This window comes from Podarcis melisellensis (genome assembly GCF_964234715.1).
Source record: "Podarcis melisellensis genome assembly, chromosome: 1".
In the NCBI taxonomy this organism is placed as follows: Eukaryota; Metazoa; Chordata; class Lepidosauria; order Squamata; family Lacertidae; genus Podarcis; species Podarcis melisellensis.
The window spans coordinates 102,213,154-102,229,426 of NC_138528.1; the positions used below are offsets into that span (position 1 = coordinate 102,213,154).

Below are 16,273 nucleotides of genomic sequence, written 5' to 3' on the forward strand. Positions count from 1 at the left end.
ACCCTCCCCATCAAAGTGTTCTCCTGTCCTCTTCTTTAAATGTGGGGCCTTCTGCTCCTGGGAAACGTAGAAATCCAAGGATTAAAAATCCCACATTTAAAGGGGGGGCAGATTTGGGGAAATGTTGGGATGCTGAAGATGTCATGTAGATGCCCTTATTATTAACGGGGACAGGAAGGTGCAAATCCATATTTACCTCTGGTGTAGACAAGCCCAAATATTTTGAGCTGCCTTAGAGTCATCTTCTATGAAGCCCCAAAGCAGTAAGAACCATGAGTAAGAACCAAATATTAAGACACCTTTTCTGCCTTTTAAAGCAGAAAGGCCTAGAGCTACACATTCTTTCACATAGTCGGGGAAGGAAACAATTGCTTAAATCCACACAAACAAAATGGATACTAAAAATCATGGCCTTCCACACCCCAACTTAGAAAAGGCAACCCAAAAGGAAAGAAATTTCAACACTACACATCAAGCTCAGGTTTGATCTGTCATCCTTCAGGATGGGGAAATTCCATAATTTTTGGAGCAGGGCTGAAAAACTTCAGTTTCTCCTAAGTGTATTATGATTAGCCACAGGTGGCAATTTCAAGAGGCATACCAGATTGTAGGGATGTAAACCCATGTATGCTAGCCCCGAGTCATGCTATGTTCCAACATCCGGTGAAAACATTCCCCTTTTGCTGGGTCCTCAGACAGCAGTAGCAATATGCTGTTAATCAGAGACCTGTGTTCTGTGAATTTTAATTGAAATAGTTCTAATCTGTGTACAGCACTCTGCATTGTTGCTCCGTACTTTGGGTTAAGCCTCCCTGACACCATGTGAAGGGAAGAAATAAATATTGGCTAGCATACCCAGGTACTTATAGCTAAAAGAATTCCAAGATAAACCACCACCCAAAAACAGCCCATCTCATTAGCCCCTGAAAATAAAGTTTAAACACTCACACTACTGAAAAGGTGCTTGAGGTTCTGAATCCTATCATGATCAACTGTTTCCAAAACTGTGGTATATTGGTCCTTCATTTTATGGTATTGTTCTTTGTATTTCACCTATAATCAAAGGCAGATTCAGTCATTACTGTAGTTCCCTTTACAATTCAAGGGAAGGGAAGAGAATGAACCAGGGCAAAGGAAAGGAGGAGAATGACTCACGTCACTAGCATTGATACCACTCTCAATAGCAGTTACATAAACTGGAGTGTCCATAACCACACCGTAGTTCTGTAAATTGTCTTTTCCTGCTTTTGTGTAGAGCAACTGTGAAACCAAGACAAAAAGAAGGCATTAGGACAAAGAACAGCTACACTGGATTATTTAGCAACTCTAAGCACACTGTGTAGCAATAGGATTCCTTCTTTGGTTTCTCTGAAGTCCCTTTGGCAGGTATGGGGAATAAATCACCTTAATATAGCATAGTGCTACTAATCAGATGTGGTTTTTAAAAATGTTAGTTAGTGCACTTAGCACTTTCAAGGAAGCTAACGGCTGTTTTAAGTACAGTGGCTTGCTTTATTCTCTGGAAGGAAAGATGGCCGCTGTCATATTTTAATGAATTTATGCCTGCATTTATCCACAAGTGGGAAATTCCAACAATTCTAAGGATTTGTCTTATACTGAGTCAGGATCATTTGGTTAAGTACTGTCTATGACTCTGATTGAAAAGAGGTCTCTGAGGCCTGAGGCAGGCATCTTTCCTAATCCTGCTACCCAATATTCTTTAGCACCTCTATGAATGGGAAATGGTGCAAACCCCAAACTGATCAAATAAGGAAACCTTATAGAGAGACATGGTTCCCAGTTCCAGCACCACCACCACCATCCCCAGGCGAGATCCATTTGCTTACTTGACTCTGAAGATCATAAGACTTCTTGGCGTGCAGGATTTGAGGTGTGTCCCACACATAGCATCCAATTCCCTTCAGCCATGTTAAGTCATCCTTGTACACAACCTGCACATGACAGTAGTGGGGGGGGATGCAATGAACTCATTATACATTGTTTCAAACATCTCCAGTCATACTAATGTTTTGGTCCAGTGCAGAAAAGTGAGGAGTGGAAGTGATATAAGAGATTTACGTGTGTTCTGGGGCTGCCTGCATGGGTTCCAGATGACTTCTACCATTCCCACTTTGAGAATTCTCTTAGAATAACAGTTAGTATTTCTATAAAGCTATAGAGTTCTTCAAGCATGATACATACATCACCTAAGGCTGCTGTCCAAACCTGCCGCTGCAGAGCAACCACTGCAGCTGCAACCAAGCCATTCACGGTGGTGGCAGAAGGTGGAGCAAACAGATCCAGACTCATTCCTGTACCAGCTTCAGGCTGCCATAGCAACTGGACCTGGAACATGCCTGATGTGAGAGCAACTCAGGATCCAGCAAATCCTGGGCCAGTTCAGTACACTGAGACGGTATTTGGCCATAGTGGTCACCTACCCCTCATCAAATTGTCCATTGGGCTGAGATAGGAGGAATGATTTGCCCAATGCCTTCCTATGACTTTATGGGTCCAGCAAGATTTGGGTTGGATGCTTCTTCTTCACGAACCACACTACCCCAAATTGTAAAGCAAAAGAGCAAGCTACTCACACCACCACCTTTTCCTGCTTCTCTATAGCAAATGAAATGGTTCTCAATTTGATCGGGTAAATACATACGTCGCTTAGAATTTCCTGGGCTCTTTTAGCCATAATAACATCGTGCTCCTCAGGTGAACAGTTCCACTGATGGAGGTAAGTTCGGTATTCAAGGTCACTAAGGATGTACTGGCATTTCTTAGCCAACACGTGGTTTATCATGTCACTTGGGATATGAATGTGTGCCTTGGTGTCCTCATAATTCTTCCTGTAAGCCAGCTAGAAATCAGGAGATTAAGATGGAAAATATGTGTTTGTTTTTTCACATTATTCAGACTCAAGGAAGAGCCCCACCCAACAACAACAACAACAACACTACTTACCGCACTCCTTATTTTTTGGAAAGCAAGAGAATGGACAACACTTGGGAAATCATTTATTTGTGTCCCAGCCAGATAATGGCCCTTCTGCTTCTCATACCCTTCTTTATATTTGAGCTGTGAAGTGCAAACATGGGACACGTTAGATAAGACACATAGCAGCCCCACAAGCAAAGAGCGGCAAAGTAGTTAACAAGGGAAAGAAGGGTCACACTTACCTCGCTGTTAATGTAATCAGCATGTTTGGCACCGACAATAGGGATGTAGTCTGGAGGCAGAGTGTACCCAATGGCCTTGGTGGATTCCCATGAATCCTTGTACAGGTTCTAGATGGCAAAAGGTGCACATGGGATATAAATGAGCAGGATGCTTTCCAACAAATGTAATCATTGGAGAGCAAAAGCAAATCAACTAAACCACTATGCATTCTCTACAGCACAATCTAGGACTCTTTCAATAGCACAACACTATATAAATACTTCCCTGAATTAAATTTCATTACCTTCACAGGGTTGTCTACTATATGTCTAACTATATATGGCAGCAGCCCTCAAGGGTCTCAATGAGATGCTCTTTCCAGCTATACCTGGAGCTCCCTGGAGCAGAACCAAAGATGTTCTGCACTATGTCCTAGTGCTGTACCACTAAGATATGGCACCTTCCCAATGGGTGAAGCTAGTAGATGGGGACTTGTTTAAGCTAGGACCTAAAGTTCCCTGCCTGTAGCACCTATTTTCATATAATATCCTCAATGTGCTGTTCACCCAGAAGCCTGAAACTTTATCATCGAAAACAAACACTTCCTAATTTTGTGAAAACAGTAGGCCAACTTTTGTACAGAAGGCTACATTCCAGTCGTGCAGAAGTCAGGACTTTCTACACATGCACAAGCAAGAGGATTGTTGCAATGAAGCAATCAAGGAGAAGGTGGAGAAGGATCACAGGCCTGGAAGGGATAACAAGTGGCCTGAGGTTCCCTACCCCTGTAGTAACACATTGAGTTTTCATGATTTGATACACGAACAGCCAGAAACTTACATCACTGTACAGTTTAGCCATATCTCTAGAATGACTCAGGGCTGGAGTGTCATCAGAACCAATGTAGTGGCCTCTTTCAAGGTTAAAGGTTTCTTTGTATTTCAGCTAGAGAGAAAAATTAAATAGAGTGTTAACCCATCATTCCACGTGCTACCACACACACACCAGGATGACATATTCAGTATGCTGTGCTTCTTAAGGGAGGAATGTCTTAATCAGCTTCTTGATGCATGAGGTGAACATACTAAATGCTTCATGCTGGGGTGTTTTCTTTTATCCTTCAAATTCACTAAGGTATGAAGATCATTTTGAGCTCCTTTGAGGTGTCTCGTTGTTTACCTATGTTTGTTATTACTTCTGAATGATATAGCAAATTCAATGTCATACCATCATTTTGACAGAATTATTCTATTTATTTAAAACAAATTATACAACACATATTCTGTTTAAACATTTCATTCTTCATGAATTGTGAGGCAACTCTTCCATATGCCATCTTAAGGGATATGCCACAAAAAAATATTTACACAAAAATACTGTCATTTCCTTTCGCAGGACTACTTTGGCATGTGGTCGTTTTTAAAATATTGTTGTATGTTCCCGAACATTTGAGTTACACAAATACCTTCATAGTACTAGCTGCGGTGATCAAGAGACATGACACTTTTATAATATATGAAAGTATGTATTTACTCAGAAATTCTGATTTAAAGGATACTTACATCACTCTGATTAATTGCGTTTGCCTTTGCCAGAACAATAGCTGGAGGGTCTTCCACAGGTGTGAAATTGGCAAAATTATTAATAGCCTCTTTTGTGTAGAGTCTCTGTAGGTAGACATGATTAGATTATCATAAATAACAGTAACAGGAAATGAATAGGATGCTGCCACAAATGTGTGAAAATTGCATCTTACCTTATCAATCAAGTTCTGAGCGTTCTTCACTTTCCGATGCTCCACTGAATTTAAGGGAATCCAGCCACAGCCGCGGATCCATTCCAGATCAGATTTATAAATATTCTGTATATATTAAAAAAGTTGAAGAATATTATTCACACCTATGCAGACAAAAGGACAAGCTGAGCCTTGATTTCCCTTCCCAGGCAATTGCTCTTGGGTATACCAATATCAAACTCTTAAACTGGTGCGATCTGATTGCAAAAATCACTTACATCGCTTTGAAGGTCATATGCTTTCTTTGCCTGGATGCAGTCATTCTGATCAGGGTGGCAAGTCCATTCATGAAGGTAATGGCGATACGGAATTTCACTGACAACATGCTGGCAGTCTCTGGCTGCAATGACGGATAGTATATCTGGAGGTATATGAATTTTGGACTTGGTTTTGTTATACGCCTGTTTATACAATCTGTCGTTCTGGATCTTGCCGGCATGTTCAAACCACACCAGTTTCGGGTCCTCTCTCATATTATTGACACCGACATAGTGACCTCTTTGGTGGACATAGTCTGCCTTGTATTTCAGCTGAAATGGGAAAACACAGGTTCTTTAAATATCTGCACTGGATCTTTCCTAATCCTAACTCTCTGGGTTATCCTTATGATTTCATGAAAGCATATCTGCTTTGTTTACTTGGTGGTCTTCCATAGCATGAAAGAGTTTTCTTTAAAAGAAGATGAACCACTGAAACGAAAGATATGAAGGATGGGCTCTTTGATAGTGACAGAAATCTGTGTGATTTTAAAGCTAAAGAGTGTTTACCTCGCTTTGGACATCACTTGAATGCTTGGCATGGCGGATAGGCACACTGTCATGAGGCAAAAGATAACCAGTAGCTTTCTCTCTTTCCCAATTCTCCTTGTACAGATGCTGTAAAACAGAGAATTAAAGGGTTACACAAGGACTGTCACAGATTCCATTAAAACAAAACAAAACAAGGAAAGTACATACATGATTAAGAATCCTGGCTGCTTCTTTAGCTGCATCTAACTGTGGCGTGTCTGTCAGCGTATAGTTTGTCTTGATGTTATTCCATTCCTGGTGGTACTTAATCTGAAAAAATAAAACATACATAATAAAAATCTTTTAGATTTACAAGTTATATATGTATAACTAGACTCACACAATAAAACTCGGTGAATTATTAAGGCCCCAGTTTCCACAGATACATGGTTTAGTTTTTGTGGATGAAGAAAATCTGTCTGACATGCGTACACTGAACTGAATCAAAATAAGAGGTAATACTTACATCACTTAGTATTTCCCCGCCTTGTTTGGCTGTGATATAATCAACCCTGTCAGCCACTGGTGTAAACGGTTGTTTGTCAACTTTTGTGCGATACAGTCTCTGTGCAGAAATAAAAGAAAAGCAATGAGGCCATACAATTGATTGCACCAGCAATAAGTGAAAAGCGAGAGAGTTGAGGGGAAAATATTCAAGGACAGGGACTGTCTCCTTTTTAATGTTTATCTTGCTTTCTGTCCTCTCCATACCACACTCAGTAACAAAACCACCACTGCTGAGTTAGGATCTCTCATATGATAATGAGGCACTAACTTTCCAAAAAGGTTTTTTCCCCCAAGTATAAAATACCCAGACCTTAATATCAAGGCTAGATATTGCCTATCCAAGCCCAAAGTGCTGGGTGAATGAGCCAAAACATAAGTGGGGAAACTCAACTTCCTGTTCCCCCCCCAAACAAAATTACTTTTGGAACCACAATAATAAAATAACAATAAATAATAACAAAATTTTATTTATATCCCGCCCTCCCCAGAGCGGCTAACAACAGTAAAATGATGCAACATTCTAAAATCAGTTCATTATAAAATAAGATCAAATCAGATTAATGGCAACCATTGGGCTCTGTGAGGATTGCCAAAGGAGGGGGTTAGGTTGTGCCCTGGCCAAAGGCCTGGTGGAACAGCTCTGACTTGCAGGCCCTGCGGAAAGATGTCAAGTCCTGCAGGGCCCTAGTCTCTTGTGACAGAGCATTTGACCAGATCGGAGCCACAGCCGAAAAAGCCCTGGCTCTGGTTGAGGCCAGCCTAACCTCACTGTGGCCCGGGACCTCCAAGATGTTTTTGTGTGGCGAGGGAGGGGAAGATAATCCTGCCTCAGGAAATAGCTACGTGAAGGATAAGGTATAGTAACAAACAAGAAATGTCACTGGCAGGATTAGTTTTAATAAGCATCATTCTTTCCCAAATATGGGGCCGCAAGATGGGGACACTAATGCCAGAAAGTGGAGCCTCCTTATTGAAGAAATTATCTAGTCTGCAATCCTATGTACATTTACCTGAGAGTAAGTTTTATTGATCTCAGTGGGAATCATTTCTGAATATACACTTATAAGATTGCGCAGATAACAGGTCTTTTGTATACTTGACAATATTTTGACATGAATTTGCTTTGACTTGCTTTCTATTTTGCTAGATGCCATGTTTTGTTATACTGACATGCATTTTGCTATTTTGTGCCAGTTGTGCTGCTTTCTGCTTTGCTTTTAGCCACTTTGGGCTTCATTTGGGAACATCAAAAATATAAACATAAATGAAATGCAAACAAAAGAAGGCCAATTTAAGAAGGTGGCGGACTCTCCTTCCTTCGAAGTTTTTAAGCAGAGGTTGGATGGCCATCTGTCATGGAAGCTCTAGCTGAGATTCCTGCATTGCAGGGGGCTGGACTAGATGACCCTCGAGTCCATTCCAACGCTAGGATTCTATGAAAATCTCTGCGAATGATACTTTTAACTAGTTGTTATTACCTCACTTAAAATGTCCTGAGCGTGTTTGACGTGATTGACAGAGACAGAGTCATTTGGCATCCAGCCAATTCCACGCATCCATTCCAAGTCAGATTTATAAACAGCCTGCAGAGTCAGGGGAAAATAAGAAGAGTTATTTGCAACACTTTTTTCACTGCATGGAGTGTTTCATACCAAACTTGATTGTTTTTAACTAAAAGGGAAAAGAGGGCTTGTTTTCCAAGAGCCTACAAAAAGAATGGGATAATAGAAAACTGAAAGGAGGAACTATTCAGGTACAGAATATGCCAGGATCAAATATTACACTCCCCACTTTGATTATGCTATGTCTACCACCATCTTGCCTTCTGTAGAAGGCAAAATGGTGCTATATCCTATGTTTGCTCGACATATTCAAATCAGGTAATACAATCATGAAAAGAATGAGAGCTCAAATCTATACATAATGGAAAGCAATTAACTTTGTATGCATAGATGCATGTGCAGAAGTGAGGCCTCAATGTCCTTCCGTGTGCTTTCTTAAAGACGTCTGATGATTGTCCAAACAATACTGAATTTATATTAAAAAAATTCACATATAGTATGGATCTTACCTGTTCACACAAGTATTCTAACTATTTATTATTTTTTATGAAAAGGAATGTAATAATTGTGGAGACAAAATATCAAACACTTATCATTGTAGAGGCAAATGAGAGACAGAGAGTGATAGACAAGAAACTATCAAGAAAGAGGAATTTCAACAACAACCAAATCACTCACGTCACTCTGTAATTCATACGCTTTCCTGGCTTGGATGACATCATTCTGGTCTGGCAGGCAGGTCCATTCATGTAGATAGCGGCGGTAATCAATGTCACTAACAAGCTTCTGACAGTTCTTGGCCAGCAAGACGGACAGCATGTCAACAGGGCTATGGATCTTCGTCTTCAATTGATTATATACTTTCTTGTACTCCCGCTCACTTTGCATTTTAGCTACATGCATAGCCAATACCATCTTGGGATCGTCGTTAATGTCTCGGCATCCCACATGGTGTCCAAGTTGCTTACGGTAGCCTTCTTTGTATTTGTACTAATAGGATTTGAAAAAATACATATACAATTAGAATCTTCATCTTCGTTATCTCAGACTGTAGAAAGATTGATAAGATTGGCAAGAGTTTTCCATTTAACTGTGTTCCTAAGATGCTAAACAAAGGCTGCATTCATGCTCACATTTACTTGCAATCTATTGAGCAAATCACATATTTTTGAATTCTGTGCGTTACCTATCCTTTACCTGACCTTTTTTTGACCAATGGGAGAGCATAATATTTCATCAGGATACTTGACAATTTATTTGGAGCACATGCACAGCCTTCGCCAAGATGGCACCCTTCACATGTTTTGGACAACAACGTCCATCAGTCATGTTGGATGAGGCTGATGGATGTTTTAGTTCAAAACATCTGGAGGGCACTAGGTTAGTGGAAGCTGGCCCATAATGTCCTTATATCTTGCCTTGAACTGAGAACTTTAATATATTTTCTGTTTCCTGCATTTTAATTCCATTAGATACAAAAGTCCAGAGACAATGGATTACCAAACACTATCAAATTCTATTTGCATACTTACATCACTGGCAATTTCCCTTGAGGCTCTGGCTGTTTTGATTGGGACTGCATCAGCTCTCAGGTCAATATATTTCTTCATGTCATCCCAAGATTCCCTATAAAGTTTCTACAATAAAAAACCAAAAACATTATATTGTCATTATCCTCTTTCAGCACTTACATATATATGAAAGCTCACTGTCAATCAGCTTTTACTTTTTCCTAATCACTCCTGTTTTTGCAGGTAAGAGTTACAGATTATCTCCATATAAAACTATGTAAGGAAAAGTATTTAAACTGCGTGTAAGTAACTGTGGATAACAAGTGCTAACATCTGTTTTGTGGCATCTCCACAAGCACAATAGATTGCCAGTTTGCACCTATGCAGGTGCAATAACCCACATAGAATTTACATGGGTGCTTGCTGCATAATGAACTTGTAACATCCAAAGCCCACCTCCTCTGAGTAACTGAAGAAGGTTGTAGAGTTGTAACATAAGAAGAATGGTAGCAATTTACTTACATGGCTCACATTGATAGCATTAGCCCTGGACAGCACGATTTCTGGTGTGTCTGGCATCACATGGATCATAACTTTATCTTTATCCCAAGCTTCTCTGTATTTTGCCTGAAAAAAACATCAAAATTATCTCGTAATTCCTTCTACACCAGTGCTCACATTCCTACATACCGTATTTTTTGCACCATAACACTCACTTTTTTCCTCCTAGAAAGTAAGGGGAAATGTCTATGCATGTTATGGAGGAAATGCCTATGGGTGGCATGCCTACGGATTTTCCTCCTCTAAAAACTATGTGCGTGTTATGGTCGGGTGCGTGTTATAGAGCGAAAAATATGGTAATTTCCCTTTAACTTTAGGAACATGAATAACTTTTCTATTAATACAAATAGATGTTTCATGTTACAAACAGATAGGGAGGTTCGTAGCATACTTAAAATAATGCCACATTACTCAAAGGAGTTACATACAAGACTCAGTTGCTCAGCATTAGTTTTGGCAAGGACAACTTCAGGCGTGTCAACGATGTTGGTAAATTTCAAACGATCCCGAGGAGTGCGATAAACGTTGTCACTCAGAATTTCCTGGGCGAATTTCACCCTCTTCACTATTGGAGACTCATGTGGGATCCATCCAACCCCCCGGAGCCATTCAAGATCTGATTTATACACAGCCTGTGGGAGAAAATTTCAGAGAGGGAGAGCAAAATATTTCAGTTCAATTCAAAAGAAATACTTCATGTGGTAAATACTGTAGAATGAATGGAACTTCAGAAAGTCAGGACAAACTTGTCTCAATTACATCATCAGGATCTAAGCAGTACTATCTCTCTGGACTAGGCCGAAATGGTTCTTTGACCTCCAGTTATATTTCACACCAGCATTTATAGCTTTGATCAGCACTATGCTGGCTGGGGAGTTGTGGACCAAAACATCTGGAGAGTTCCAGACCTGTGTAGATTGGGCTAGATAGAGTGGGCAGAAAGGTAATCAAATCCATACATATGACAGCCCTCCAATCGGTTATGGATTCATTAGCTATTTTTAGATATGCCAATCTATCACATCACTCTTGTCTGTGTTGGACATTCTGAATTAACAACATTTCAGTTCTTCCTCCCAAGGTACTCATGATGAAATCAAGGGAAGATTAAATTACGTGAAAATGTGACAAGACAAGTTTTCATTAACACAACAAAGTAAACATTAAGAAAAGGAAATCTTCCACAACTATCTATCATAATGTGTCTTTTGCTTTCTGTCCCAGCAGTAATGTGTGTTTGCAAAAGACAGATATACTTACATCACTTTGCAAAGGACAGATATACTTACATCGCTCTGTAGATCGTAGGCCTTCCTTGCCTGGATCACATCATTCTGGTCGGGCAGACAAGACCACTGGTGCAGATGTTGGCGATAGTCCACCTCACTTACTAAAGACTGGCATTGCTTGGCTGCTTGGACAGACAGCATGTCCACCGGTATAGTAATATTGGCTTTGGATTTGTTGTAAGCTTGCTTATACAACCGGTCATTCTGCATCTTCAATACTTTAGCAGCAAATGAAAGTTTAGGGTCCTCCTTCACTGAAGGGCATCCAATGTAGTGGCCTTTCTGTTTCTCATGAGCTTCTTTGTACTTGTACTGAGCAGGAAAGAGAATTGGAAGTTACAGTTATTTGATCAATTTCCAGGAGAAAAGTTAGAAGTTCTTGAGGCTTCAGTTTTTAAGGGATTTAGCTATGGAATAATGAGAGGGTAAATAAAACATAGTACGGCTCCCTAATTCTGTCTTTATGAAATATTTACCTGGATTTGTTATTAGGGATGAGAGAGAAATGCGGTTCATTTTACATTTAAAGTCACACTTCCATAATTCACACTTTATGAATACTGTATACAGAAGTGTATATGTATTATGAAAAATTCGCACAAAAATGCTGATGAATTTTTATTAGAACTAAAAAAAACCCCAAAACAATGTGGAAATGTGGAGAATTGACATTTTTGGCCATCCCTAATTGTATACATCCTGAGCCTAAGTAAAAAGATGTATTTTTTTCAAATAACCGAATATATATGTGGTTGCAAATTATACAAAGTCACAATGTCTTTTGAAAGGCACAGACCACTTTGTTTAATAGTGAAAAGCTACTGATGAAATTTGGCTATCCAAATAAATAGTTCAGAAATGGCAATCATATGCATTTTTACTTGGAACAAAGCCCAGTTGGGCATGGTGGAATTTACCCATCTGAGTAAAAATGCATAGGATGGTGTGCTCAGGGTGCTAAACTTGATTTGGAAACTATGCAAGATTATTTTATTATTATTATTTAATTAATTTATATACCACCTTATATACAGAGGTCTCTGACATTCCACAACTTAAGAGTAAACTTTAAAGTGATTGTAAAGAAAGGGGAGGGGGGAACACTTGAGTGTTTTTAACAACAGGAAGCAACAGATTTAATTATTGCAAAGTCTTTACAGTGCCAAATATCTCCAAATTTATCACAGTTAGCTCTTTGGCATTTAAAATAATGGACTATATTAAACTTTGTTTGAAAGAAGACACTTTCATAAATTGTAAAAGAATGGAAAGAATGATGTCATAGACATGCAGTAGAGGATCTTGTATATGGGTGGATAAATACGGTTTTGAAATTGTTCATATACTTTGACATGTACACTCATCATATGAAGATATAGCCATTTGAGAAGTAAATGTTAAATAAAAGAGATTGTACCTCACTGGCAATTTCTCTGGAGGCTTTGGCATGCTTGACTGAAATAGCATCACCTCTTATGTCGTATCCTTTTGCTTTGGCCTCGTCCCAGGCTCCAGTGTAATGTTTCTGCAATCAGAATAAAATGCACAGTTTTCAATGTAATCATAAAATACATGATGAAAACCACTATAGACATTCTTCAATCAACACTGCGATCCAATGCAGGTTTACTTAGAAGTAAATCCAACTGTGCTCAATGGGCCTTACTCCGAAGTAAATATGGAATGCATAGGACTGCAGCCAAAAGAGTAAAAATGTGAATGCTGTGTAATATGACACATACAAACACTGCATAAATATAGCTTATACAGATATATTTGTTTGCATGCATGCATACGTCTTATATAACTGACGCTGACAATTTATTTGGGGCCTAGATAAGAAACAGAATGATTGTGGGGAAGTACAATTTAGTAATAATAGAGCTTGACAGGCAGAAGATATTGAAGAAAGACTGACATTATCCAAATCACAAAATCATCAAAGCGTGTAACAATGAAACACTCTGACAACGTTGGGATTTGGAACAAGTCAGTCTCTTTTTAATATCTTCTGTCCATGAAGTTCAGTTAATTCTCTTTATTACGTCTGAATAAAAACTCACAAGTAAGACCCAAATGCCTTATTGTTTTTAAGAACAGTTAATGATGGGAAGTTGCATTTGACACAGTTGAACAGGTACAGATGCATCACTACCCACATTCCACTCATGAGTATATAGTTAGTTAATTCTCTTACATTGCTGATATTCAGAGCATTAATCTTGGACTGCAGCATCCCAGGGGTGTCTGAAGGAAGATGGAACTGAGTCTTCTCTTTATCCCAGGCTTCACGATACAGATTCTAAGAAGGAAGTGAAGGCATAAATGATTGCAATGCATCACAAAAACCTCTTATTTTTCAAAGGTATGCAATTATAATTCACCTGTTCCCAATACCAATTTGTCATCATAACGAATACAGTAACTGGGTAATTCCCAAGCTTACCTCACTGACTTGTTGGGCATTGATCTTAGCCAGGACAACGGGTGGTGGGTCAGCAATACTTGTAAATTTCAGTGCATCTGGACGTTGCTTATACAATCTGTCATTCAGGATATCTTGGGCGTGCTTCACTTTGAGCACTTCCACAGAGCCCTCTGGCATCCAGCCAATACCACGCAGCCATTCTAGGTCTTGTTTGTAGGCGTTCTGCAAAGGAAACAGTTATTAACAATATGGCTGAAAATGTTTCCTCCAATTTATTAAGAAGGCTGTTGCTGCCTCTCCGGCTCTACCCATCATAATACAGAACTGCTCAGCTTCCATGGCTGGTCAATCACAAGAAGTACATACCACTAATGTGGTATTAATAAACAGCACTCTTTTTATCCCTTTTCAAGCTGTATATGGCAGAACAACAGTACTGGCCATGAGTAATACAGATTCTAGTAAATAACTCCAACACCTAAAATTCTCTGGAATAGAAAGTAAAAGACCAATTGAAATGGACACCTCTAGAAGCATTTAGTTCTATGCAAGTGCCACAAATTCAGGTTTTGGTGCCTCACTTCATCAGGTTTGTATGCATGGATACATGTGTTGAACTGAGTTCTCAATGTCCCCTTGTGTTATTTCTTAAAGAAGTATGATGATTGTCCAAACAATACCGAACTTATATGTTAAAAATTCACATGTACTATGGCTCTTAAGATGTGTCACGTGTTCACAGAAGTAAAACGTTTATTACTTTTTAATGAAAAGATATGTAAGAATTGTGGAGACAAAATATCATTGTAGAGCCAATAGTAATAATCCACCAAATGTCATGACAGAGGAAAGAGAGTGACAGACAAGAAGCCATCATAAAAGAGATATTGCAACAATAACAAAATCACTCACATCGCTCTGTAATTCATACGCTTTCCTGGCTTGGATGACATCATTCTGGTCTGGCAGGCAGGTCCATTCATGCAAGTAGTGGCGGTAATCAATGTCACTAACAAGCTTCTGACAGTTCTTGGCCAGCAAGACGGACAGCATGTCAACAGGGCTATGGATCTTCGTCTTCAATTGATTATATACTTTCTTGTACTCACGGTCACTCTGCATTTTAGCTACATGCATAGCCAATACCATCTTGGGATCGTCGTTAATGTCTCGGCATCCCACATGGTGTCCAAGTTGCTTACGGTAGCCTTCCTTGTATTTGTACTAATGGGATTTGAAAAAATACGTATACAATTAGAATCTTCACCATAGCTATCTCAGACTCAGAGCTTTTTTTCAGCTGCAACTCACTTCTGGCACTTGGGTGCCATTGTATTGGTAATGTAAATATTCAGCACATGCATAGATCTTTGAATTTTACACATCCTTCATCTGACATTTTTTTGACCAACAAGATGAAAGCTTTGGTTCTAAGAGATTAATATTCTACTTCAGAAACCTTCATCAGGATACTGGACATTTTACTTGGAGCATATTTAAAGCAAACAGCAGCCTTTGCCAAGATGGCACCCTTCACATGTTTTGGACAACAATGTCCATCAGTCATGCTGGATGAAGCTGATGGATGTTTTAGTTCAAAACATCTGGAGGGCACTAGGTTAGTGAAAGATGGCCCATAATGTCTTTATATCTTGCCTTGAACTGAGAACTTTAATATATTTTCTGTTTCCTGCATTTTAATTCCATTAGATACAAAAGTCTAGATACAATGGATTACCAAACACTATCAAATTCTATTTGCATACTTACATCACTGGCAATTTCTCTTGAGGCTCTGGCTGTTTTGATTGGGACTGCATCAGCTCTCAGGTCAATATTTTTCTTCATGTCATCCCATGATTCCCTATAAAGTTTCTACAACAAAAAACCAACAACATTATATTGTCATCCTCTTTCAGCACTTACATATTTATGAAAGCTCACTGTGCATCAGCTTTTACTTTTTTCTAATCACTCCTGCTTTTTGCAGGTAAACATTACAGGTTATCTCCATATAAAACTATGTAAGGAAAAGTATTTAAAGTGCATGTAAGTAATTATGGATAACAAGTGCTAACATCTGTTTTGTGGCATCTCCACAAGCACAATAGATTGCCAGTTTGCATACAAACAGCTAAATAAATTCCTCCAGTAGCACCTTAGAGACCAACTAAGTTTGTCATTGGTATGAGCTTTTGTGTGCATGCACACTTCTTCAGATACGGAGTGTGCATGCACACGAAAGCTCATACCAATGACAAACTTAGTTGGTCTCTAAGGTGCTACTGGAAGGAATTTTTTAATTTTGTTTCGACTATGGCAGACCAACACAGCTACCTACCTGTAACTAGCTAAATAAATGCAGGTGCAATACCCCACCTAGAATTTACATGGGTGCTTGCTGCATCCAACTTATAACATCCAAAGCCCCCTTCATCTGAGTAACTGAAGTAGGTTGTAGAGTTGCATCGTAAGAAGAATGGTAGCGATTTACTTACATTGCTGACATTGATAGCATTAGCCCTGGACAGCATGATTTCTGGTGTGTCTGGCATCACATGGATCGTAGTTTTATCTTTATCCCATGCTTCTCTGTATTTAGCCTACAAAAATACAGAATTATCTGTTAATTCCTTTCCGCTGAATAATTAAAATAATGTCATGTTGCTGAAA

At 39.2% G+C, this 16,273-nt stretch overlaps 1 protein-coding gene across 50 annotated transcripts in view; it reads right to left on the reverse strand.

Moving 5' to 3' along the window:
* NEB (nebulin) overlaps positions 1-16,273 on the reverse strand; it is a 153,449-nt gene that overhangs the window by 60,465 nt on the left and 76,711 nt on the right. For 48 of the 50 annotated variants that reach the window (XM_081927821.1, XM_081927807.1, XM_081927808.1 and 45 more), the window contains 25 exons: positions 16,099-16,203; positions 15,371-15,475; positions 14,513-14,824; positions 13,619-13,822; positions 13,370-13,474; positions 12,590-12,697; positions 11,173-11,484; positions 10,312-10,515; positions 9,845-9,949; positions 9,344-9,448; positions 8,490-8,801; positions 7,728-7,832; positions 6,209-6,307; positions 5,911-6,012; positions 5,722-5,829; positions 5,173-5,484; positions 4,916-5,020; positions 4,722-4,826; positions 4,000-4,104; positions 3,180-3,287; positions 2,965-3,078; positions 2,663-2,860; positions 1,848-1,952; positions 1,156-1,260; positions 949-1,053 (listed from right to left, as the gene is read on the reverse strand). In XM_081927821.1, the coding sequence (XP_081783947.1) occupies positions 949-1,053; positions 1,156-1,260; positions 1,848-1,952; positions 2,663-2,860; positions 2,965-3,078; positions 3,180-3,287; positions 4,000-4,104; positions 4,722-4,826; positions 4,916-5,020; positions 5,173-5,484; positions 5,722-5,829; positions 5,911-6,012; positions 6,209-6,307; positions 7,728-7,832; positions 8,490-8,801; positions 9,344-9,448; positions 9,845-9,949; positions 10,312-10,515; positions 11,173-11,484; positions 12,590-12,697; positions 13,370-13,474; positions 13,619-13,822; positions 14,513-14,824; positions 15,371-15,475; positions 16,099-16,203 (3,753 nt within the window). The remainder of the gene's footprint in view (positions 1-948; positions 1,054-1,155; positions 1,261-1,847; positions 1,953-2,662; positions 2,861-2,964; positions 3,079-3,179; positions 3,288-3,999; positions 4,105-4,721; positions 4,827-4,915; positions 5,021-5,172; positions 5,485-5,721; positions 5,830-5,910; positions 6,013-6,208; positions 6,308-7,727; positions 7,833-8,489; positions 8,802-9,343; positions 9,449-9,844; positions 9,950-10,311; positions 10,516-11,172; positions 11,485-12,589; positions 12,698-13,369; positions 13,475-13,618; positions 13,823-14,512; positions 14,825-15,370; positions 15,476-16,098; positions 16,204-16,273) is intronic. The other 2 variants (XM_081927818.1, XM_081927819.1) reach the window with 2 other exon arrangements.